The sequence below is a fragment of the Lepeophtheirus salmonis genome, chromosome 4, assembly GCF_016086655.4.
Source record: "Lepeophtheirus salmonis chromosome 4, UVic_Lsal_1.4, whole genome shotgun sequence".
In the NCBI taxonomy this organism is placed as follows: Eukaryota; Metazoa; Arthropoda; class Copepoda; order Siphonostomatoida; family Caligidae; genus Lepeophtheirus; species Lepeophtheirus salmonis.
Window position 1 is genome coordinate 5,266,347 of NC_052134.2, and position 24,670 is coordinate 5,291,016.

At 32.0% G+C, this 24,670-nt stretch overlaps 4 protein-coding genes and 1 long non-coding RNA gene across 8 annotated transcripts; 4 read left to right on the forward strand and 1 right to left on the reverse strand.

Moving 5' to 3' along the window:
* Window positions 1-1,545: 1,545 nt before the first annotated feature.
* l(2)37Cb (lethal (2) 37Cb) lies at window positions 1,546-5,412 on the forward strand. Its single transcript, XM_040710741.2, has 8 exons — window positions 1,546-2,003; window positions 2,073-2,797; window positions 3,072-3,467; window positions 3,532-3,888; window positions 3,950-4,292; window positions 4,365-4,770; window positions 4,828-4,868; window positions 4,924-5,412. The coding sequence occupies exons 1-8, from the start codon at window positions 1,622-1,624 to the stop codon at window positions 5,301-5,303; spliced, it is 3,030 nt and encodes a 1,009-aa protein (XP_040566675.1). The 5' UTR covers window positions 1,546-1,621; the 3' UTR covers window positions 5,304-5,412.
* Window positions 5,413-5,530: 118 nt separating this feature from the next.
* Window positions 5,531-9,652, forward strand: LOC121116487 (PITH domain-containing protein 1). Its single transcript, XM_040710743.2, has 5 exons — window positions 5,531-5,683; window positions 8,766-8,926; window positions 8,996-9,117; window positions 9,186-9,290; window positions 9,373-9,652. The coding sequence occupies exons 1-5, from the start codon at window positions 5,659-5,661 to the stop codon at window positions 9,587-9,589; spliced, it is 630 nt and encodes a 209-aa protein (XP_040566677.1). The 5' UTR covers window positions 5,531-5,658; the 3' UTR covers window positions 9,590-9,652.
* Window positions 9,653-10,562: 910 nt separating this feature from the next.
* Window positions 10,563-13,937, forward strand: chic (profilin chic). Of its 2 annotated transcripts, XR_005863877.2 has the most exons (4): window positions 10,563-12,608; window positions 12,682-12,853; window positions 12,908-13,130; window positions 13,771-13,937. XR_005863877.2 is itself a non-coding variant. In XM_040710744.2 (3 exons), the coding sequence occupies exons 1-3, from the start codon at window positions 12,498-12,500 to the stop codon at window positions 13,003-13,005; spliced, it is 381 nt and encodes a 126-aa protein (XP_040566678.1). In that variant the 5' UTR covers window positions 12,072-12,497; the 3' UTR covers window positions 13,006-13,135. The 2 variants fall into 2 exon arrangements, 1 of the variants encoding a protein (XP_040566678.1); XM_040710744.2 differs by lacking the exon at window positions 13,771-13,937 and having other exon boundaries at window positions 12,072-12,608; window positions 12,908-13,135.
* An 807-nt stretch (window positions 13,938-14,744) lies between these two features.
* On the reverse strand, window positions 14,745-17,336 carry LOC121116486 (nudix hydrolase 3). Its single transcript, XM_040710742.2, has 2 exons — window positions 16,802-17,336; window positions 14,745-15,291 (listed from the first exon to the last, which is right to left on the reverse strand). Exons 1-2 carry the CDS (start codon window positions 17,235-17,237, stop codon window positions 14,990-14,992), a joined length of 738 nt encoding a protein of 245 aa, XP_040566676.1. The 5' UTR covers window positions 17,238-17,336; the 3' UTR covers window positions 14,745-14,989.
* On the forward strand, window positions 15,289-24,507 carry LOC121116289 (uncharacterized). Of its 3 annotated transcripts, XR_005863804.2 has the most exons (5): window positions 15,289-16,312; window positions 18,257-18,346; window positions 18,409-18,807; window positions 18,877-23,830; window positions 23,889-24,507. It is a non-coding gene; the product is annotated as an uncharacterized lncRNA (long non-coding RNA). The 3 variants fall into 3 exon arrangements; XR_011779591.1 differs by having other exon boundaries at window positions 15,289-16,316; window positions 18,257-18,807; XR_011779592.1 differs by having other exon boundaries at window positions 15,289-16,316; window positions 18,409-23,830.
* The last annotated feature ends 163 nt before the right edge of the window (window positions 24,508-24,670 follow it).

A 24,670-nucleotide genomic window follows, 5' to 3' on the forward strand; every position in this document is an offset into this window, starting at 1 on the left:
GAGTTTAACTTTGATCCCACAAAGATGCTTATTTGATAATTAATGTTGATTATGGTATCATTGATGAAATAATATACATCTTCTTCTATCAAGAATGTTATCATGCCCGCCTTTATTATTCTATATTAATATAATATTAGATGCTGTCAGTCGATAGATAACTGAATAAAATATACCCTTATCCATTACTAATCATCCTACATTCAAAAAAATTATAGAGAAATACATGGGTAAATTCTTCACTTTCCGAGGAACCATCATTAATTAATTGAGGATGTTGGTAATAATGTCATTTATAGAAATACCCCCATAGTAAATTGTGAAGTTAATACAATTTTCAGCATGTTTAGAGTCATCCACGCCAAATTGCGCAATGAAACTCTGAATTTTGTACCATCTAACAGTAAGTATTCATTTTTTTTAAATCTAATCCTAAAATATGATTATATTTTAGCTAAAACTATCAAGAATTATGATACACCACTCATTAAATGGGGGAAAACAAATGATTTAATGGTCACAACAACGGGGGTAGTAGCTTTGGATGGTTCGCAACTAGTTTGTCTCTTCTATTATTCAATCTATTATTTCAATATTCTGTATTTACAATTTATTGTTATTATTAGTTATATGATTACAATTGTTTAATTTTGTATATTTAACATAGATGAATGATGGTTTATTTTTTAGTATGTAGATTATATTTAATTTAAGCCTTCTTTTTTAAACTTGGAATTTCAAAGATATTTCGAAATACTCTACTTTGTCGTTTCATTAGTTACTATTCTGAGAACATGGTTCATAATGAATTACAATTTTATGGAGTGTGACGTTTTCAAATCTACTGTAACGGATAAAACACGTCTAAGTCAATTATACGTAGTATATCTTCATTAAACCTTTTGCTAATAAATACATTCGTTATACCCTCAAAAATCATAATAAAGCAGGCAGATGATAATCACATAAGTATTTTAAACAATGATACCATAAGTCTTTCTCCCCCCTTCTCCTTGCACGCGTTTTCTCTACAGAAATACCAACTGTAGCTATGAGACATTTCATAAAAAAATTGGTTCTTGTGCTTATGTTCGTTTGTTGTATTTTTTGGCATATTTATCATCTTTTAATATTCCATCAACATAATTTTATGTAAATAAAACACGTAGTCACCTTTATTGTATCACATATCCTTTCCTCCCGTAGGAATCCAAAAATGCCCGAAGTTATCTGGTAGATAGCCAAATAAGTCATTCACACCAATTGCTATTTTTCTTTTAATTACTATGAGACTATTATTGTCATCGTTTTTTAAATAATATTCAAATCCTTTAAGCATTTGGTGTTGAAGATAAATAATATGATTATATTACACACCCTAATGTTAAATGTATTACGTTTAAAACGTGGGTCGTCTTTATTTAAAATTAAAAATGTATGTGTTTTCTTCAGGTGCTCATTTCTTTAGGAAAATAAATCATATATTCGTGGTTGAGTGATAGTAATGTAAATAATGTTACGCGATATTTAATCATGTGGCGCTTCAATTTATTATCATAATAATGTAAACAATAACAGACGAGGTGGAATCCGAATATAAAATTAAAATATATCATCAAACATGACTTCGCCGTTAAATTGGATCCGTGATGAACTACATCGAGTTTCGGGTATTTCCGATGTGAGTATTGCAGAATTTTTCTTGGATTTGTCTGCCAAAAGTTTATCTGAGACGGATTTGGAAGACCGAATACAAAAGACGGAGACTCTTGATGTTGGCGATCCTCTTGTTTTGGAGTTTGTAAGGGGCCTTTGGTCTAGAATACCCAGATCAGGGCCATCAGAAGGGGTGAAACGAAGGATGGAGGCTCGTGCAATGGAAGCTGCAGCACGAGCGGAGAAGTCGAAGAACGAAGCTTATCAACTCCTCTCTGATGAGGACGAAGAAATCCCTAAAAAGAGGAAGAAAAAGAAGAAAAAAGCCTCGAAAGATGTCCAAGAAGGTATTTTACATCTCCACTCAACTTGTTTCATTAGAATTATTATCATTATTTATTTGCATTCCTTTATAGAGGAAGATGATATCGACAAAATGGAGCGAGAGAGGGAAGAAGATCTCAAGGAAAGAGATGCTTTTGCCAAGCGAATGTTGGCCAAAGATAAAGAAAAAACAAGAAAAGTAACAGAGAAGTCGGATTCGAGAGCTTATGCAGAAGCTGCAAAGAGATTAGAAATCGAAGCCTCTGATAAAGACAAAATGGTCCCTGAACTTCGCAAAGAGTCAAGAAGAGCTTATTTAGCAAAGCGAAAAGTGGACAAATTAGTCGAATTAGAAGATGATGTACAAGATGACGAATTCCTATTTGAAAAGGAAATCTTGACTGAGAAAGAAATTAAAGAGAGGGATTACAAAAAAACGATATTGGCTTTGAGTAAAGAGCACGATAAGGCTGCGGAAGTAGAGAAAGTTCATCGTTACCACATGCCGGATGGATCCAAAAATGAATTGGATTCCTATGTTGAAGTGGACGAAAAAGAAAAGGCTCCCCATTATGAACAAAGGAAATGGGAAGAAGAGCATATGAACAATGCTAGATTTTCTTTTGGGGCTAAGGATGCTAAAAAGAAATATGAGAAAAAGTATGAGTACATTTTAGATGATGAAATAGAATTTGTACAAACCTTCAAAATGCCTGGAACTAAAAAAGATGAAAAAGAGTCTGAACTAAATGAAACTCAAAAAAAGAGAATGAGTATTGAAGAAACCAAAAAATCTCTCCCAGTTTATCCATTTAGGGTATAATATATTATGTGGGCCCAGTGTAATAAAAGTGTAACAAGACCATTTTTCTCAAAAAGTAGATTTTTAGCTCCAATTTATTTCTCCATATTTAACAAATACTGTAAAATCTACGTTTAACAAATGCAACATCATTAAGAATTTCTTTGATAACTTCAAAACTTTAATTGCTGACAATAATATTACAATTGCTACATTAGTACTTTAGACCCACAATTCATTTATTTAAATCTAAAGGTTTTTATTAATTCATTTTTTTTTTATCTACAAGAAATCCCTCATTGAGGCTATCAATGAGCATCAAGTTTTGATCATCGAAGGGGAGACCGGCTCAGGGAAAACGACTCAAATACCTCAGTACTTGTATGAAGCAGGATTTACAAAGGATGGTAAAAAAATTGGTTGTACACAGCCTAGGAGAGTTGCTGCCATGAGTGTGTCATCTCGGGTTGCTGAAGAAATTGGTGTCAAATTAGGTAATGAAGTGGGCTATTCGATTCGTTTTGAAGATTGCACATCAGAAAGAACTGTTCTAAAATACATGACGGACGGAATGCTGTTAAGAGAGTTTTTGAGTGAGCCTGATCTTTCCAGTTATTCTGTCATGATAATCGATGAAGCTCATGAACGTACTCTTCACACTGATATTTTATTTGGACTAATTAAGGTAAATAATCAATTATTTTTCATATTTTTGATTTTATTGATTTATGAAATTAAATATATATTAGGACATATCTCGGTTTCGATCTGATTTGAAATTATTGATAAGTAGCGCTACATTGGATGCAGAAAAGTTTTCTGAATTTTTTGATGATGCTCCCATTTTTCGTATACCGGGTCGTCGGTTTCCAGTTGATATTTATTATACTAAAGCACCTGAGGCGGACTATATTGATGCCTGTGTTGTTACAGTATTACAAATTCACGTAACACAACCTCTTGGAGATGTGTTAGTATTTTTGACGGGTCAAGAAGAAATTGAGACATGTCAAGAAATATTGGTTGAAAGAACTCGAAAATTGGGTTCCAAAATCAAAGAACTTCTCATAGTTCCAATATATGCTAATTTACCGTCCGATTTGCAGGTATTACTTATTCTTTTATCATTATGTTAGTGTATGGTTACTACACATATAGTTCTAATAGGCTAAAGTGTTTGAACCCACTCCAAAAGGAGCTAGAAAAGTTATTCTCGCCACAAACATAGCAGAAACATCTTTGACCATTGATAATATTATTTATGTTATTGATCCGGGGTTTAACAAACAAAATTCATATAATGCCAGAACGGGAATGGAATCTCTTATTATCAACCCTGTCTCCAAGGCTTCTGCTAATCAACGAGCTGGAAGAGCAGGAAGAGTTGCGCCTGGGAAATGTTTTCGCCTTTACACCGCTTGGGCTTACCAGCACGAGTTGGATGATAATGCTGTACCTGAAATCCAGAGGGTTAATTTGGGTAATGTTGTGCTTTTGTTGAAATCCTTAGGTAATATGATTAGCGTTTTTGAGTTGATTTAGTTTTCTAGGTTTATGTAAACATTTTTTTTTTTGTAATTAGGAATCAATGATCTTATACATTTTGATTTTTTGGACCCACCTCCTCATGAAACTTTAGTTTTGGCATTGGAACAACTCTACGCTCTTGGCGCACTTAATCATATGGGAGAATTGACAAAGCTTGGTCGTCGAATGGCCGAATTCCCATGCGACCCTATGATGTCTAAAATGATCATTGCCTCTGAAAAATACAAGTGTTCTAATGAGATCCTAACCATTGCAGCTATGTTAAGTAATAATAGCTCAATTTTCTATCGTCCTAAAGATAAAATTATTCATGCTGATACTGCTCGCAAAAACTTTTTTGTCAATGGTGGAGATCATTTAACATTGATGAATGTGTATAATCAATGGAGAGACACAGACTATTCAACGCAATGGTGTTATGAAAATTATATTCAATACAGGTTAAAGATTGAAAATATAAGTAATTATATTCATTTGTTTCATTTCCTTAATTTCAGGTCAATGAGACGCGCAAGAGACATACGAGACCAACTTGAAGGTAATTTTGGATAATTACATAACAAGACCCGTAAATGATGTTTATTTAAATTTAGGTTTACTGGAACGTGTGGAAATTGATATCATATCAAATCCCAACGAAGTTCAAAGTATATGCAAGAGTGTTACTGCAGGATATTTTTATCATACCTCAAGATTAAGTAAAGGAGGAAATTATAAAACTGTCAAACATAATCAGAGTGTCATGATTCATCCTAATTCTGCCATGTTTGAAGACTTGCCTCGATGGGTCATCTATCATGAACTAGTCTTTACAACAAAAGAATATATGAGAAATGTTATTGAAATAAAAAATGAATGGCTTCTTGAGGTAGCTCCTCATTATTATAAAGCCAAAGAGTTGGATGACTCAACTACCAAAAAAATGCCCAAAACGGCTGGCAAAGCAAGTGCCGATTTAAAAAGCCTAATATGAAAAATTTACCATATATAAAAAATAATAAAAACAAATTATTTATTCATACAGATCAATGTAGTATATGTACTCTTTTAATTTTGATTTGAATAAAATCTTATTTTTCTAATTGTGTGTTCATCTTTTATTTCTATATATGGATAGAATTTGATCAATATTACAATATTAACAATGTCAGATGCCAACATTTGAAACTGTCATCTTAGCTAGGAAGTAAATTTATTTACACTCAATATTTTCCGTATATTCACTCAACCTCTACCACAGACCCACTACGACAATAATAATAACATCAAAGTTAGTCGCCGTTTGCCTTTTAGTACTAGTTTCCCTTGAAAAATTGAATAAATACAACATGGCTCATCATGATCATTCGGGAGGTAAGCAATAGATATATTCATGAAAACGGAATTCATTATTTTATAAGGGTAAATGATTTTTCAATATGTTTGTTTTGTTGGCTGATTTTTTTCGCCGAAATAATTATAATATATAAAGTTTTTACATTATTAACCATGACTCAATTAGAATGATTTATCATAAGATGCATTTCCTTTATTATTCGGTCTATGGACAACTAAGGAATGTAGGTGAAGACTGGGGACAGTTGTAACAGGGCCTTTTTTGAACATCATAAAAAAGCGATAGCCACAAAATTAATAATACAAGTCAATTGAATAATATAGTCCAGATTATTGTGGCAAAAAAACTATCATATTTGTCATTTTATCCTTGAGATAGTTTATAATGTCGTTCGTTTTTCATTGTTTTATGTGTAACTTATATCATTTGAATATTATATTTAATGATTTCTTAGATAACAGTTGATATAATTTTATCAGCTTCATCAGTGTGCAATTTTCCATGTATTGTTATTTTTCTATATATTTACACTTCAAATCAAACATGTTTCTATAGACAAGCCAGTGTCTTGAAAGGTTTTATAAGAGTGAATTCATCCAATCTGTAATACTGATCCGTAATTCATCATATGAATTTGATTATATCTCAATCTGCTGTAATACTTTGAAATTTAAAAATTCAACACCTTAAAACATTTAGTTATTTATTCCTCAAAAAATATTTTTTGGTTGTATAATTTTGTTCATTTTTTAACTGTTACGGAGACAGATACGACATTTGACGAGTCATATTCAAATGTAATTTGTGGAAAAAACTACTTTTTGATACTTAATCTATTAGATTAAAAAAAAATAGCCAACATATGTAGTTAAGTTGTGTTAAATTTGAGTATGTCTAAGTCAAACCAGCTCCAGGTAATTTAGCAAAAAAAATTGCAGCTGTCTCCGGTCTCTCCTACTATTTGTGTACTATATCAATATGCGTGACTCCCTTTCCTCGTAACACATAGTATTTAGATGAATGCATTATTTCTAATACAATATGATATGAATCAAGCCCTTGTTTTTGGTTGATATTGAAACATTTTGGAATTTGCCATCCTTAAATTAGATCAGGTTAAATAATGAGGACTGTCTGATTAAGGATCAGAGGTAGCATTTATCCTTCTAATAATTTTATGCATTTTTTCAGGTCTGAAGGTAAAAATTATATGTAAAATATACATTTCAGAATGTATACATATATTTAGGGCTGTTTTTAGCGTTAACTGGTTTTGGGGCAAAGATAAATGTGTGGCGCCCTTTTCATTTTTTCCTTTAAAAAAAAGGTCAATTCTTTTTCTATTTTTATAATTACTTCTTCTTCGTGTATTTAATTAAACTTTTTCAAAATTATGTACACTTTAGGACCACCAGTCAAAAGCGGTACCTGGGACCAGTACCCTCTCCCCTACATTGGTTCTTTAGTAATGCAATGAACTCCAAAGTTGCAGACCTTCTGACTCACCTTATATAGACTATATTTACACAATGATTTAATGTGATTACATATCTTGATACTTATCATCAATAACATTATCCAACACAATTTTCGCCCAATTTGGGTTTTAAACCCTTTTATTTTATTTTTAAAACACGTTTTTGAGTATAATTTCGATTCAATGCCATATTTTGAAATGAAATAAAAAAAAGTCTAGATAAAAATTTAAGATAATAACAACTTATAAAAACATTCTATCATTCGAATTATAAATAATTTATTAAGTTATCTTGAATACAGTTCCTATAAAATGTGTCTAATCATACAAAAATCCGGTAAAAGGAAGGATTGTATATAGAAACTAATATTTTTCATATTTTTTTTAATTGCTTTATATTATAACTAAAACTAAAAGAATAAACCTGATATTCCAACTTCAAAAGATTTGCTGATTTTTCTAGTTTAAATGTTAATTTTCTTATAGAATATTTAATAAATAAGCAATATAAGTTTGCTTGAAGATGGCTCAAAATTAAATATAACTGATTTTGTCAAAAAAAAAATTTACGTATAAGTAATCTAATCGAATTATTTATATTTAATTTCTGAACTTTTCTTGCATCTAAAATATTCATTACTTCTTAAGTCAAATAATTGTCTTAATTATATTTAATTTCGAAACATTTTCACGTAACGTCTTTCCCTGATTAATTTATAGTCCAAGCTGTATTTAAAATTTTCCGAATTTATACTAGATTACACTTCTTTTCTAAAGCTTGAACAAAAAAATGATGATATCATAAGCATAAAAGAGACACTTCAGGTATATTTCCCGACCATTTTCTTTTTATTCCTAAATGTACGCCTGAAATAAATACTCTATTTCTTGATGAACTTTTTTTTAAGAAGGATATTGTTTGATGACATAAAAAAAAGAGTCAAAGATTGACCGAATATACCTACATGATGCATGAGACTTATGTTTGACTAAAGTCCGAATCATGATACAAATAAAACCCAGCTCTAATGTTGATCGAGCAAAATAGCAACTTTAGTGTTTTTCTTATCAAATTGCAGTGATATTAAATTGTTTCCTTAACATACATGTATGTAAGTATATCCTTCTGTGTAAGTCAATATAATGTACACATTAAGGAGGATTCAAATTTACATCTGCATCTTGCAAAAAACACAAATTCCCTGACGTTAGTTACTTTAATAATTAGTTTCATTTGTTTATATATATTTCAAGAAGAATGAAAATAGATCCTCCCCCCCTTCACCTACTGATTCTTGACTTGATTATAATTTGAATTTCTTAATATTATTTAAAAAAATAATTATGAAATGTTTAGTTAAAGAGGGATCTATGTGATCTTTATTTTTAGAAATAAAGAAATAAAAAAAGGTCCGACTATTGTATCATTATACGCATGTATTACATAAAGAGTCCTGTACAAGTACAATTGTATCAACATATTATTTCATTATCTTTTCATAATTAATTTATATTTTTAACTTTCTTATTTTCAACTTCATAATATGAAGTGTTATTTCATATTTGTCTCGGTATATTGTAATAATTAATTTCATGCAAGCACTAATAATGATTTGGTATAGGATGTAACTGTGCCAAAGATAATATAAATGAAGACGCAGCAGGGCAATTTAATTTATACCAAAAAATTGATATGGAGAAGTTAACCACTCTTAATGAGGTGACAGAAGACTCAGGAAAAAGTGTTTTTCGTTCATGGGAAGATCGATTAAAGAGAGATCAAGTAAGGACATTGACACTTATTATATTATTAATAAGTCATTTGAATGCCCTTTTCTTAATTTAATCTTAGTTTGTTGAGTCGGATGCTGATGAAGAATTACTGTTTAATGTACCTTTTAGTGGAATTGTTAAATTAAAAGGAATTGTTGTCATCGGTGGAGAGGAAGGACGTAATCCTAGTAGAATTAGATTGTAAATCGAACTCATTATATACGTGTGTATATATGACTATTTAAACCATAATTTCCCATATTTTTTAGGTTTAAAAATAGGCCTTTTATGACTTTCGAGGATGCTGAAGGTAAATCCGATCAGGAGTTTGAGTTAGCCTTTGATCAGGATGGAAGTTTGACCTACCCTACAAAGTATGTAATCATGCTTCCATTTCATAATTTTTTAATTATAATTAATTATTTATACATGAATTGTTTTCTTTGTATTTTGTAGGGCTGTAACGTTTTCTTCAGTTGAACATTTATCCATACATTTTCCTTCAAATCAAGGAAATAGGGACTCCTCAAAGATTTTTTACATTGGTTTAAAAGGAGACTTTATTAAATCAAATCGTGTGGGTGTCGTGACTGCTGTCTACGAATCCAGACCCATGCTGGAAGACCATAAAACAGACCTTAAAAATGAAGCAACTAACCAACTCAATTTTTAGGAGATAATTTCTAATCGAATGTTTTGATTTTTTTTAAAGCAAATAAAAAGTAAAAATATTTGATTTCCGTTTCCAATAATTATTATTATCGTAAAGTAGGACTTTATAGACAAAAATCTATCATTTCACACTTTGGATGCAAAATGTTGTATAATAGCCTTTGTGTGTGCAATCTGTGAGTAGCTAGTAGTATTATAGGGGAATAATAATATTATTATTTCAATATTGACAGAAGAAATATTATGCTATTGACTGAGGGTATCTGTTTTTAATGTGATGAAGACATTTGAGCCATAAAAGTTATATCTTGTCTTTAAAAAATGTAAGGTATTTATGTATAATTGATGTCATAAATGATGATGAGGATAACACTATAAGTTGTAGAGTATAGCTGACATCAGGATAAAAGAAAAATCATGTAATCAATGCAGTACGTTGTCTCCATTTTTGAGTTATATGAATTTCAAAACTCTACCTGAAAACGATGACCACTTATGCAACAATATCACTGTCTATGAATTAGTCATTTGCCTACCTTTCCTCAACATCAATACAAGACACCAATTTTCAATCTGTGTATGGTCATGTTACTAGTACTTACCTTCTTCTGTAAGTCTACATAATATATAATAGGTAATAGTTTTGCAAGGAGCATCTGCCCAGTATTTGAGTGGTACATAAAATGACTAATAACTCTGATATTTAGTAAATACATGGGAACGAATGGCTTTCACGAGTATTGTTGATATTACTTTGATATTATTCAAATAATTTTTCCATGGTGCTTAATCAGTATTCTTATTAATCATATTTACTCTTGTTACAATACATATTCATAAAGTATCGTTTTATCTAATTTCCTGTGCATAACCGTGCCTATGTTTCTTTACTAGCCTCCCCCACTTTGAAATTACAGTTCTTATGAATATAAACATACTTATATATATGATACAAAATAATATTAAGACAACAGTGTGACATACGTTCTTCCTTGATAAAAACGGTTACACCACACACTAAGTTACTTGTTATCCTGCTATACATAGTGTTACTTGTTTTAAATGTACTATTTATTTTGAAATATCTTAATTGTATGCATAGTTCATCTGAGGTTGTTTCTCAAGCTACAGGAATGACTCTTAATCTAACGCCATGTTTTATATAATATAATACATAATTTTATAAAGGCATAAAAAGTACAATACAAAAGCAATGGATCTGACAACCAGTTATTCATACAACCCAACAAAAAATATGTAATGGACAAATCCTAAGTAATTATACAACATATGTTAATGATGACAGTACATATGTACTGAAACAAATACATTTAATCTCGTGAAATCTCACTAATATTTGCATATTATATAAATATTTCAAATATCTTCTTTATGAGAAAATACATAAAGCATTATAAGTTATTTATAACTTTTTACTATGTGACATTAACAAACTCTCCCTTTCACTATATACTGTTTGTTTGTTTTTCTGATTTTGTTAATGAACAATTGAAAGGCATAGTAGGTAATAAATATGTTACACATACTTCAAAGCAGCTTTATACTTAATTATTATTCACTTTCCTCTTTTTTTAAAAAAAAGGGGTATGAGAGTACGTACTTGACCTTGTCAGCATTATTCTTTAATTCCATTTTAAATCATGTTATTAATGAATTACTTGCAAAATCATATTTGGAAAATATAAAAACGGTTATGTCTTGTAGCCTAATTTTGGAACGTATAGTTTTCCAAAAGTGACACTCAACACAAGGATTACCTCCTTTAAGGGACCACATATTGTGAATTATAATTTTATCAACGACATATTATTAATATAATATATTATGCATGTAATGTGTCTTATTTCAATTGTTATCGTCGGTATACGCACATCACGAACATATAATATGTATGTGGGCAACTAATAAGACCCACCCCTGATTGTCTGCTCTATTTTTATGCAATTGAACTAAAAATGACATCATTTACTGATCATCATGGGATCCTCCATATGAGGTGAATGTTCTACCGGCTTGAATCACTGCCAAATTTAGTTTTAAACAATAAGACCGGGGTCGGCTTTCTTCTGAGGTCGGAGAACCTCATCTTGAAGCATGTGTGTTACTTTTAAGTCATGTTACATTTATAGACAACAAAGGGGAACGCCCACCCCACTTACTACTTTGGAAAGGCAAACATATATACATTATTATATTTGTAACTAGAACAGGAAACATAAGTCGTCGTCGTAACCTGAGTTTTTATCTTATGAAGAAAGGGGAATCCCATTTTCTTTCTCCTTTACTCAGGGAATTTTGCGAAGTTGTAATGATTATGAAAGAATGAGTAAGGCATCATTTGGTACTCCTGTGGATCCCCTCCTCTCCGCGCTTCTCCCCCTCCTCCTCTCTTCAAATGTACTTATTTTCCGGTGAGTCACGCCCGGTCTTATGTAGAAATAAAACAAGTCAAAAGAAGGAGTGTGAGCTACTGCTGACTTGAAGCAGTTGATTTTATTCCTACTCTATCTAGGTGACTGTGTCCTTCCTTCCTCCTCTCCCTCCCATTGGTTGAATCGCTGGCCGAATCCGCCTTTTTCTTTCTTTTTTGATTTTCAATTTTTTGTTCTTTTTTTCTTGTTGAGTGTGTGTGTGTTAGTTGAGTTCCTTCCCTTTCCACCTCCGGTCCTGAGACTCCCGGAAGATTTGCTTAAAAGACACTTATTACATAGAAAAAAGGAAAAAGAAGCGACTAGAATTGAATCTCAGATAACCCGTTTGTTAAAGAATAAAAAGGAGGAGGCAAGAAAGGACGTTCGTTGTTGAAGTCTCTCTTTCTTGAGTTTGCAGTGATCCATTCCTTGTTTGAATAGAATTCTAAAGTAGTAGTTTATTACGAATCCATCATCATGTCTTGGGAATCCTACGTGCAGGAGCAACTCGTTGCCACCAAAATGGTGACCCAGGCTGTTATCTGTGGCCATGATGGAAACATTTGGGCACAGAGCTTGGGGTTCGCAGTAAGTTTGCATGAGATTCCTATCCTTTTCCCAGAGGAGTGTTGTTAATTGATTGATTTTCTCTGCCTACCAGGTTACAGCTGCTGAGCTCAAGACGCTGGCTTCCATGTACGGCAGTGCGGAGATGCTGGCTCAAAATGGCATTGTCATCGCTGGCACCAAGTACATGTACATCTCATCCACGGATCGGGTCGTGCGCGCTAAAAAGGGAAAGGGCGGCATTCACTGCATGAAGACTACGCAAGGTAAGGCTCCTCTGGCTTGCTCGCCATAACTCTCTTTCTCCTCTCTTCCCACAGCCATCATCCTCAGCGTCTACGAAACGCCAGTCATACCCGAACAAGCCGCCTCAGTCACGGAAAAACTCGGAGATTACCTCATTTCCGTAGGATACTAAAATACAAACCATCGCGTCATTCATGTCCGCCTCCCGTCGCCCCCATTCTTCCCACCCAACTCTCAATACCCCCACATAACTCAAGTTATTCAATTGTCGACAGACCCCTAATCATCAAGTCCGAGGTAATCATCAACTACTATTATTAGTCATGCTCTTCTTTTCATGACAACAAATGAGTCACTCCTATTCTGACAGTTTCATACCCTTGTTCTACTTCATTTTATTTGCTCTTGTGCTTTTAAATACCTTTAATTAACGCTCTGAAACTTCATTCATGATACTGATAAAGTCGTCATCATATTACTCGGGATAGCGCTACTTTTTTTGGGCAATGAAGTGGCAAGTTAAGTAGTAAGGACTTCCTTATTCTTCATGTCCTTGAATTTATGAATGTTGTTGTAGATGGAATGGGTTTGTTTTTTTATAGCTTTTAACCAAAAACCTTATACGGGTGCCTGCCCGCCTTGTCACCCTGTAACTAGTTTTAAGGGTGAAAACCTTTTTACATATTAAAGAGTAGACCACGTAATGTGTGCGTTATTTTATTTTTTCTTCATGATATGTTTTCTGTGAACGAAAATAACATATGCTCTTATAAGTATTATAATTAAAATACAATTGTTATTCGAATCATATGTTGTCTATCAAGATAATTTGGCTTTTTTAGAAATCGTTTAGTACGTAAGACATTATTACTTCTACAATTAATTTCTCCTTTTTTGTGATTTCATTTGTATCAATTTTTTTTTTTTTTTTTTTCAGATAAGAACTAAAAACGAATGAATATTTATCTGCAGCATCCGAGGATGGATCAAATTATTGTTAATGCCTCAGATGATTTCTATTTTAAATATTCTTTACGGTATACGACATTGTTTTTAAATAATACTACAAAAAAAGTATGAAGATTAAAGAGCATATTTAATATATATATTATATACAATAGAAAACTTTTTTTTTTTTTTTTGTACGTTTATGATAATTCTAGAGAGAGGAAAAAAAGTTCATTTCCAATGTGTTTTTTTTTTATTATTATAAAGAAAAAGTCGATTTATTAGCTCCAACTCCCTTGATTATTATAAGTTTCCAATTGAATATTTTACTAGTACTATTCCCTTTAAAAAACTTAATACGTATGCGCAAACAATTATAATGGGAGATTATTTATATTTATATATCAGATTACCTTTACTAAAATTAATTTCTTAATTTATTTTTCACATTTTTAGCTTAAAAAGTGAATAAATGCATTTTGATAGAAAATGATGGTGTTTTCATAACTTTTTCTCATCTTCACCAAACGTATTCTCAGTTTTATAGCTTTCTCAGAGTATGATTATTACTATAAAAATAATTGCTTTACTGTTTAATGGTTCATTCATTCCTTTTACCCTTGTTATTCCAGTAACATTTTATCATATTTTTATTGAGGCGTAGCAATGACACATTTTTAACTAAGTATACGAGCATAACTTCCCCTTTTTTCATTGACATGTCTCGTCTCCGACGATCTTCAAGTAATTGCTATTGCACTCTACTTAAGCCAGTAAATTAATGAACCTATGAAGTAATATGCGGAGCTAGTGTCAAATTTCTACTGAAATGCAACGCTTTTTTCAATATTTGACTTTGTTTAATCATAATATATGTTTCATGAATTACCTGATTGTGAATAGCCCTTGAATTCAGACTGTTATTAGATCCTATATGTATACTACAGTTAAAGAAGGAAAGAATTCTATGTTGCAAAATGTATTTTTAATGAATTCGGCAATTAAATCAATGATGAGTGTCAAAAAGTGGTACATGGTTCCTATATACATACACTTGGTCCTAATAAATCAAACATAGATTAGAATAAAACCATTATCAACCAAGGAGCACATTCCTTATTGTACTCCGGTTATTTTGTCGGTAAGTGAATAAGGAATCAAAAATTTGCACAAAGTTGATTGATTGTCTGTATTCAAAATGTGTATGATCAATAAGGGGGTTGATATGGGATGCGGTGACGATATAAATTTCTATTTAACAATGTGGTCAGTACTTGATAAGTCATTATAGCAGTCATTCCCCATATTCGGTCTTGAGAATTGGTTCTATAGACTGGAAGAGAGTAACCGCCACTGTTCTCATTAAACTTGAACTGAGTGTATCCCAAAGTAGATTCATCTATTAGTTCCGATAGGGGGACTAATATGGTCCTTTCAACCTCTTCAGTGCATGGTTTTATAGTAGTTATGTCCTTAACAATCCCAACCAGGGGTGTGACGATCCCTTTCCCTAGAAATACAAATATATTTTTGTAGTAATTAGGATGAATAATTTTGATGTGGAACTTTGAGGAATTCAATGGTTAAAAACAATTCCCTGATTAATACTTTCTCTATAATTTTTGTGTTTCAATAAAAGAATAAACCAAGGTTGTAAAGAGGCAAACTTTACATCCGGTTAATTTTTTTTTAAAGTATGTCAATAAGTATTACAGTCCTTCATATTATAAGTAATATTATATCAGCATTGAGTAGAATACAAGACTATCTACACAATGTCCTTAGTTCACATTACCAAATGTTTATCTGGGACAAAGAAAGGAAATATCGTTGATCTACTCTAATTTTGCCACTGCCTTGTGCTACAACATACGCATAATTGCCAAGAATATTTGATCTATATTTTTAAGGTTAATCTTTCTTCACAAAAAATCAAATAACTTATGGGTGTACAAGATCATAGCCAATAAATGAATACATTTATAATCTTATAATAAGTGTACCTCGTTAAATTATAATCTATGGATGACTTGCTGATTGTGTACAATTTTCTTTGCTAAAAAAAGGTGGAAATGAAATATTACTAGAATTTTTATAGAAGAGACAAGTAATAACGGAATCATAATTAATTGATTCAGATTTGTTAATTAGTAATAGCTTAATGGACAAATACCTAACATTCATTTGCATATTAATTGATTTAATGAATTTTTAACTTTAGATTCTATTTTTGAGGTTAAACGTGTAGGCATATATTATGATATTTCTTGTTATGGATCCAGTATCAACGCCATAGTGTGAAAAATATTATATACTATCTAAATTCTAGGAACTTAAAATTGATGTAGGTTATTCAAGTCTTACTATGTAAAACAATCAACTTTTATTTTGCTTTTTGCATAGCAGTACCATAAACACCGGGAGTATTAGGACCCTATTACTAGTATATATGGACCTAATTAATGATGAGTCATCCACAGTCACTCTAATCGGGGTGACCAATAACAAAATCGGGATTACAGCATTGAGCAGTAGGTAAATATTTTACTTAATAAAAACATTAACAATTATTTGTGAATCTATCGTTAACAAATAGCTTGATTGAAGAAGTAACGTATATGTAGCCTGATAACTCCTTGAGAAAAGAAAGTAGGATGTTACCATGCTTATAGGGAATACATATCTATAGATGTTACAAAAAGAAAATGTATAATCAAATGTAAATTTTTGATAAATCTTTAAAATACCAATATTCACTTTTCAATATAGTTTGGAATGGGATTTGTTACTGTTAATCCTTCTTTACTCATTTCGATCAGTGTTGAAACGGGTTTGTGCATAATTATATAAAGTAAGGTATGATATTTGTTTCTTTTTCAACAAAGGCTAAAATGTAATTTTCCCAAAAGGATAATTCATTCATATCCAGCCTTAATTCCATTTCTTGCTTAAAAATAAATACATAGCCTAGAGCATGTCTTGCAACGCTTTAATCAAATTAACATTTACATATTTCACACCTTTTCGTGTCGGAACAGGTTGAAGAGACGCAATGATTTGAACAGACTCCTCAGGAATGGAGAGTTCTTCTCTTGTCTCCCTCAATGCAGCTATTTCTAATGTTTCATTCTCTTCGACTTTACCCCCAGGAAAACATATTTCCCTGGAATGAGACCTCAAAAATGCTGCTCTTTTAGTGTAGAGCAAATGAAGCTCTTCTTCTTTGCCATTGGGGCTCACAAAAGGAACAAGGACGGAGTAGTTCGTGATCCCTTTTTCTAATTTGTTTACCTTTCTGAATTTAGGTAGAGATTTGGAGGACACGGCCTCCCTGAAAGTGTCTATTCCTTGCTTAGAAAAGATAATATTCTCACATAACTTAGTTTGCAGCACTCCTGAGGATAGAGATCGTCCAAGGAACAGCTTCGACATTTTGCAGTTAGTCAAATTTGACATCACTCGTCATTATCACATGATAACATTTCTATGACATGACGTCATACCACAACTTATTCAAATACATATTTTATAATATACAGTGATGAAAATACTGGTATGCTAAAAAACCAGGAAAATTAACATGACAATTTCAGGAATCTTTTCCAGAAGAGCAGCATAGCTGTCATGACGTTTTAATATATTAGCTCTGAGCAGTCCTGAGAGGGCTAGAAAGGAAGTAAACATAAATCCTACTCCGTATCTAGTAAAAAAATTGGCAAGAATTACTTCGAAGTCGGTCCTAAACTCTAGTCTTAGTGCAACAAAGACTTTTTATCATAAGTTCCCATACAATGTTGTATAACCCAAGAATAGCTACACAATATTAATTCATTATCTTACTCAGTTTTATTAAGTTTGAATAACTTATCAAATTTGGGGGATCCAGTCCTGGATAGTTTTGCCCTAAAATGGTAAAGCTCTCAATAAAGGCATGGGAAAAGTTGACGATATGAATCCTTGATATTACACACATTAAACAGACATGTCCTCTGAAAATTGAAATCCTATTTGCTTCTTTATTAAAAAATTGTGATTACAAAGATCAAATTCACTATTATCTAGGACGCCAAAGAACAATTCTAGCGTCATCATCAAGACCCCAAAAAAAAACCCCTAATTTAAAGAAATTATAATAGGGATGGATATTGATAAAAAATTAAATAAAACTGATGTCCAATTTAAAATAAAAACTTTGAATTGATTTTATTGCTTGCAGTCTTCCTTACTATAAAATAAAAGATTATTTACATTAGTGTGAAGTATAATACGTAAAATATGGGTAGATTATTTTTTAGTGTATTTATTTTAAGTAACATTGTACCTCCAATTCCGTTATTACTTATTTTTCTTATGAATAATTCTAACTTGTTTATAATAAAATACTATACATGTAAGGGGATCAAATAAATATAAGAATTATATTTCATTTTATGATTGTTATTCATAAATATTAATTTTATATCGGATATGAACAGGTCCTCCAAATCTTTTAAAATTAATGGACCTTTATACTGGCAAAGCCATTCCTTCGCGCTACCCCATCACAAAGTCAATGAAGTCCCCAAGTAAATTATTGTTGTCAAAGATTTAAAAAAACTTGTAAGAAATGATAATTTTCTTTTCTTAGACGAAACTACGATCCATCACTGCAGTGTTGATAGGTTGCCCTTATTTAATCAATTTGGAAGATATTAAGAAGGCTGACAATAGAAAAATTACAAGCATTGAAGTCAAAAGTCTTACCAACGTTTTGGGCTACGATTTATATAGTGAAAGACTGAAGGTTTTCATTATCGATTTTGCAGCTTATTGTATAAAAGCAGTCAAAAACCTTAAACAACATTTTCCCATAATGTTGCATGTCACTCGCTCATGGTCTAAACAAAATAGATAAGGTCTGAGTCTATCCTCCTAAATAGTTCGAACATACCAACACTTTTATCTCTGAAGTAAACATTTTGTTTCCTAATTCTGGTGATCGAAAATGATTGATTACTATCCCGAGCACTTCAATTCAGTATCAATTGTATGTATTAAAAAAAAGTGATACAATAAATAAATCAACTGCGATAACGTTATCCATTCTTTTTTATAGGGAAATTTGAACGCAAAAATTAAATATCTACTGATGGATGAGGCCGCTACATATTTCCCCTAGTTATCATGAATAAAACCTACATAGTGCAATCATGCAATGTAAGAAACCAAATATAAAGATATATTTTTAATACATAATTACCTATAATATACCTATATTGATAATTCTCCTGACTTATGATTCATTTTATATCTACACTATTATTATAGATCCCCTTCATACTCCTTAAATAATTATTAATTACTCATTCTAAATAGTAAATATAATTCAACTAAGCTTTCAAGTTTTCGTACGTGTAATCGTCTCCAGCATTTTAGGCTAAGAACAACAATATATGAGTTTCGAAGTCCAAAAAACATAAACAATTCCATCAGTAAAATATAATTTCATAGAACAAAACATGAAAATGGGACTGCGGCTGATTTTTTTCTGTCTCTAGTCCTTTTGTTCTAGTAGTCCTTGACTGATCACGCAAAATTATATCTAAAGGAGATAATTAAGAATCTATGCTCTAAAGATCTTCGATGAAGTTCTCGTGAAGTTCTAGTTCTCGTCACTGTGAGTATTTAAATGAAAAGTTTTTTTTTTTTAAATGAGGAATAAGGAAACACTTAAAATTTGTTTTTTTAAAAATTGGTTAAGAAACTCAGAGGGAAAAATTAATTAAGAACGACTTTTCCCTATTTTATCCGTTATTTATTTTTTGATCTTATTGATTCCTTCAGCTTTATTTTGGAAATGCAAATATTATTTCTTTATTGTGATTATTGTCAGGGGGAGTAGCTATATAGTTGCAAAATCTTTCATAATATTATCAGATGTATAACTATTACTGCTCTTTATTACAAATTGTTCAAGGAATCATATTTGGTTCTGCTAGTAAGATAATTTCATTGAACTGTATAATTCAAGATAAATGACAAATTAAGATCTTATCGTTGGTTTAAGTTTTTCACATGATCATTTCATTTTTAATACGTAACTAGAGTAGATTTGCCCAGTGTTACCCAGAACATTATGAAATTAAATTTAATATAGAACTAATCTGCTTTATATAAAACAAAAAATAAACCCCTTAAAATTATTAAAATAATTCTCATTTTGGCTTTATAAGTATGAGTATACTAATAAATTGGCATTATATGGGGACTCTTCTTTTACTCGATGAGAAGTAGTTGCTTTATTCTGGGTCTGATGCCGAACTTGCAGTCGCTTGCCGGAGCATCTAGGAAACCTCATAATATCTCAAAATATATATCCTGGCTCTCTGTACAGGTTAATTACTGGGACAAAATACAGTTTAAACTCTACGGACACCACGTTTCTAGGCACCAAGAAACCCTTCAAGTATGCTATAATACACCCTAGTCCACGGGTTGTGCAGGTGAACTGTTGAGCTCGAATCATGTATAAATTGTCCACCGCTGCTTCCCTCCTAATATCCAAAACTAACTCCCCGGAGATCGTATTGTACAGGTGAAGGGCGGGGTCAAAATACAGTTTAAACTGTACCACCTCCGTGTTTCTAAGTATCAAGGAACTCTTCTAATAAAGAGTGGCCCACAAAACTTTTTCCTTTTGATATTGCAATAAAAATAAGACAGATTTGATATTTTTCAATAGTTTTTTTAAAATTTGAAAGCCTCAACATTCCGGCTAATGATGAAACACCATTTCATTCATATAACCGCCGTGGCTGGCCTTACAGTAGCCCATTCTGTCGACCCAATTTTTCAATACATTTTCGATTGTGTGAGCTTCAATAGCTGCAATGGCGACTCCAATTTTGTGATTCAAATCGTCAATCGTCTCTGGATGGTTGGCGTAACATTTATCCTTGACGGTTTCCCACAAAAAAATAGTCCAACGGAGTCAAATTGCAGCTACGAGGTGGCCAGTTGATGTTGCCGTTTCGGCTTATGATGCGATTGTCGAAGACAGTGCGCAAAATATCCATTGTAACGTTGTCTGTGTGGCAGGTATCGCCTTCCTTTTGGAACCAAATGTCGTCGATGTTTTCCTTTTCCATTTGGGAAAACAAAAAATCTTCCAACATGGCCCGATAGCGCTCACCATTGACCGTAACGGCAGCTCCTTGCTCATTTTTTCGCTTTTGGCAACAGCAGCGATTGAGTGCACTGGACGAGCACGGGAAAGCATTGTTTTATCCATTAACGAACCAATTTCGTGCACACGCTTCACAAATTTATCCACAAACTGCCTGGAAGGCGCTTTATTTCGACCGACGTAATTTTCTTGCAGTTTCGTTTGAAGACTCTCCATTTTGGAAGTAAGTCTTCAGTATATCCCAATTTTCTTCGAGCGTAAACTTAACCATTTCGTAAACCAGAGACCTTTTACAAAATATTAGACACAATGAGAATGTTACTACAGCTGTCAGATGTCAAAAAAGTGGTAGTTAAAAATGCAACCGCTAGATGGACCATTATATAGACTATAGTACACCCTATCCCACGGGTTGAGGGGTTAACTGTTGGGTCCGATGCAAGTTAATTTCTCCGCGGCCCCTTTCCAAGAGCACCTATGAACCTTCCTAACAAGTAATATACAACAAAATGTAGCTAGAAGTCATGGAATACTGTAACTGCTACAGTATTTCTTGTAGAAGTTAAATGCTTAAGCAGAAGTATACCCGCTATCAGGGATCGGGAGGAGAGGAAAAAAAACTTGTATTTTCGTTATTTTTATTGAATATATATAATGTGTGGTAGTTTTGTGTCGGTCTTTATTTGTCCGGTACCATTTCTTTGGGACCAGTCCTTGGAATTGTTAATATAAATATCGATGGTTTATTGAGTCAAATAAGATATATGAAATATGTAATAAGATTATTGTACAGACATATCTTGAAAAAAATATTCTATTTTTCATTATAATATAATATAATACGAACATATTATATTGCTACTTAGTTATATAATTTATTATTATATAACGGAATAATTAAAAGGAGGAAGAACACACTCATTGACGTCACGAGGGATCGATTTTGCCTTCTTTATGGACTGACAAGTCAAACTGTACTGGACCCCCGTCCCCAGTCCTAAATAAGGACCGACACAACACTAATAGGTGGTCAGTCGTAAATAGTAATAAAGATCTATATATGATAAGGTAACTGTAATTTCGTTTAATTGATGACAGGCGGGAGGAAATCACATAAAATGCACTCCACTCCTCAGGTTGTAAAGGTGAAGTAACGGTCCTCAAGGAAGTTTAAACTGCAACGCCACCTCATTTCTAAGCACCAATAACCCCTTCTAATATGCTAGAATACAACCCCGCCCACAGGGTGTCCAGTCGAACGCTGGGCCCGAGTTAAGTTAAATTTCACTATCCCTCCCGTAGCATAAAAAACCCTCCTAATATCCAAAATAAACCCCGGCCCTCTTGTTGTACAGGTGAAGTACTGCCCCTCAAGGAAGTTTAAACTCTACCACTGCCGTGTTACTAAACACCAAGAACCTCTTCAAATATACCATAATACACCTACGCGCACGGTTTTTGGGATGATGGTCCCTAAGGTAGTTTAAAATCTTCAACCACCGCTTCCCTGAGCATCAAAGAATCCGTCCAATATCCAAGATACACCCTTGCCCTCATATTGTATAGGCAAATTGATAAAAAATGTTATTTAAAGGCCGCCATGGGCCCGAAGACCAAAAAAAAAAAAAAAAATGTCACCAGAACCGTTTCTGGAGCAATATGAATCTACATGAATAATTTTAGAAAACTCCATCCATTGGTTCGGACATTACACACACTCACATCAAGACATTCACATTTAATATATAGATATCCACATATTCTAAATATATTATTGATTTCTCTTTTACTGATGGTTTTTATTACAAAAGTATATTTAATATTAATACAATGATGTATATCCCCTTTCTAAAGAAACTACATTGAAAATTTTTCATAAATGACTCAAAGCAGGGAGTTGTATATAGTACTCTTAAAGAAACTAAAAAGTTTAAATCTCTTTAAGTGCCCATGCTCAAAGTAATTAATATTAGTCTACGGTTTTATAAATATTAATAAACGTAGCTATATATTTGTAGATAGATGTGTTTTTTTTTCATAGCAACAAGTGTATAGTAAGGTCCAAAATGTAAGACCCCCTTTATAGTTATAGATTGGCCTTAGTCTTTAAAATAAAAGCAACTCCCTTTCCAACACAAACTCATTAATATGGTCACATCCTTAAAAACGGATTCAAATTTTTACTTAACTAATTAAGAAATAAATTGTATAAAAATCTATAAATTATTACCATTACTACCTATTATGAAAAATACTCATCATAAATATATGAAGAATGACTATTCTCTCGCAGACCTTATTAAATGATGCTAACAAACAAACCTCTAATAATAATAAAAAAAACCATAAAATTGAGTATACTCAATACCTTCAATGCTAATGCGTATTACGATGTTAATAGTATCTTCATAGTAAGTTTTTCAACATGTTCATGGACACAATAATACTTCTATTCAGTTTTTATCCGCTCTTAAATCATGCAGTCGATATTAATGTGACTGAAAGGATTTCAACTGAGGAGGAGCCTTCAATACTCAAAACGCCTACGATTAATTATAATAATTCTTCATATGATGAAAACAATCAAACAAGGAATGATGTTCCCACAAAAGAATCCATTTCAAACGTTCTCTCAACTACAGTCAATACAACCAGTGTGGATGGAGAGGAAGATAAAAATGTAACTGAGGCCCCAATACTCTCCACAACCAAATATAAATCTCTTTATGATTTCTTAACTCAAGACGAGGAGGATAAGACTTTTTTAGTGAAGAATTCTTATGGATTAATTACTTCCGCTGATATAGCTAACAAGACAGAAAAAGATCCTTTTAGTTTCTTCGCTGAATCCAATGCATCACCTGTGTCATTTTATGAACCAACGGTAATACATCATTATGTAGATTTAAAAAAATTAACTTGACTATGTATTCTTTTTTCAGAATGGAGTCGTGGTTAAAGAATTGAAGAGAGAGAAGAATTGTTGTCGTTATATCTTTACTAAGAACAATACGTTTCTGTGCATCCCCAGAAAATGCAAGTGAACAAATTCCAGCGTATAATAAAGAAATGATGTTTGTCTTCAAATAATAACGATTAAAATATCAATAATTAACCAATATCATATCTAGTCACCAGCTATACATTCATCTAAGAACAAAATAAAAGCAGTTGATATTTGAAGAGCAAAAAAAGGACATCATTATATAATACAATTAAGCTGACAAAATTTTACTTTACAAAAATCTTCTTAATTCCATATACAATCCTTGTAGTACTTCACTATCTAATAAGTAATAAGTAATATGTAATTATTTTTGTCGTACCAAATCTTGTTTTCGAGAATTTTCGAGTTTATTTATTTTTTACCCTTTCTATAGGTTTGACCCAACTTTTGAAAATGAAACAAATCAATAATTCACATAAAAGTGAATTATTTTTTGCTTAATTTTAAAATAGATTTATATGCAATCATCAAATTTTGAGAAAAAAAGTTTTAAAGGAATAATTTGAGGAATAATTACTTTATAGTTAAATAAAGGCAACGGCAACAGAAACCAACATCCATCAAGAATTTCTTTATAAAATGTATATAAATATTATGTTTATCTGAGCCCCTTATATCCTTCTTTGTATGAATTACTCAGTAGAAGAAAGGAGGCGAGAGAAGAGAAGTGGAAGAAATTTCATTCATCGTCATTTGTATAGATTTTTCGTACGAATG

Bases quoted from the DNA above. Each gene is read 5' to 3' on its own strand.
- LOC121116487 (XM_040710743.2), top strand. From the start codon at position 5,659: ATGGCTCATCATGATCATTCGGGAG. The intron at 5,684-8,765 runs GTAAGCAATAGA...GATTTGGTATAG, and splicing joins TCATCATGATCATTCGGGAG to GATGTAACTGTGCCAAAGAT. The intron at 9,291-9,372 runs GTATGTAATCAT...TGTATTTTGTAG, and splicing joins AGTTTGACCTACCCTACAAA to GGCTGTAACGTTTTCTTCAG.
- chic (XM_040710744.2), top strand. From the start codon at position 12,498: ATGTCTTGGGAATCCTACGTGCAGGAGCAACTCGTTGCCACCAAAATG. The intron at 12,609-12,681 runs GTAAGTTTGCAT...TCTGCCTACCAG, and splicing joins CACAGAGCTTGGGGTTCGCA to GTTACAGCTGCTGAGCTCAA. The intron at 12,854-12,907 runs GTAAGGCTCCTC...CTCTTCCCACAG, and splicing joins CTGCATGAAGACTACGCAAG to CCATCATCCTCAGCGTCTAC.
- LOC121116486 (XM_040710742.2), bottom strand. From the start codon at position 17,237: ATGTCAAATTTGACTAACTGCAAAATGTCGAAGCTGTTCCTTGGACGA. The intron at 15,292-16,801 runs GTGTGAAATATG...TTGTATTTCTAG, and splicing joins ACCTGTTCCGACACGAAAAG to GGAAAGGGATCGTCACACCC.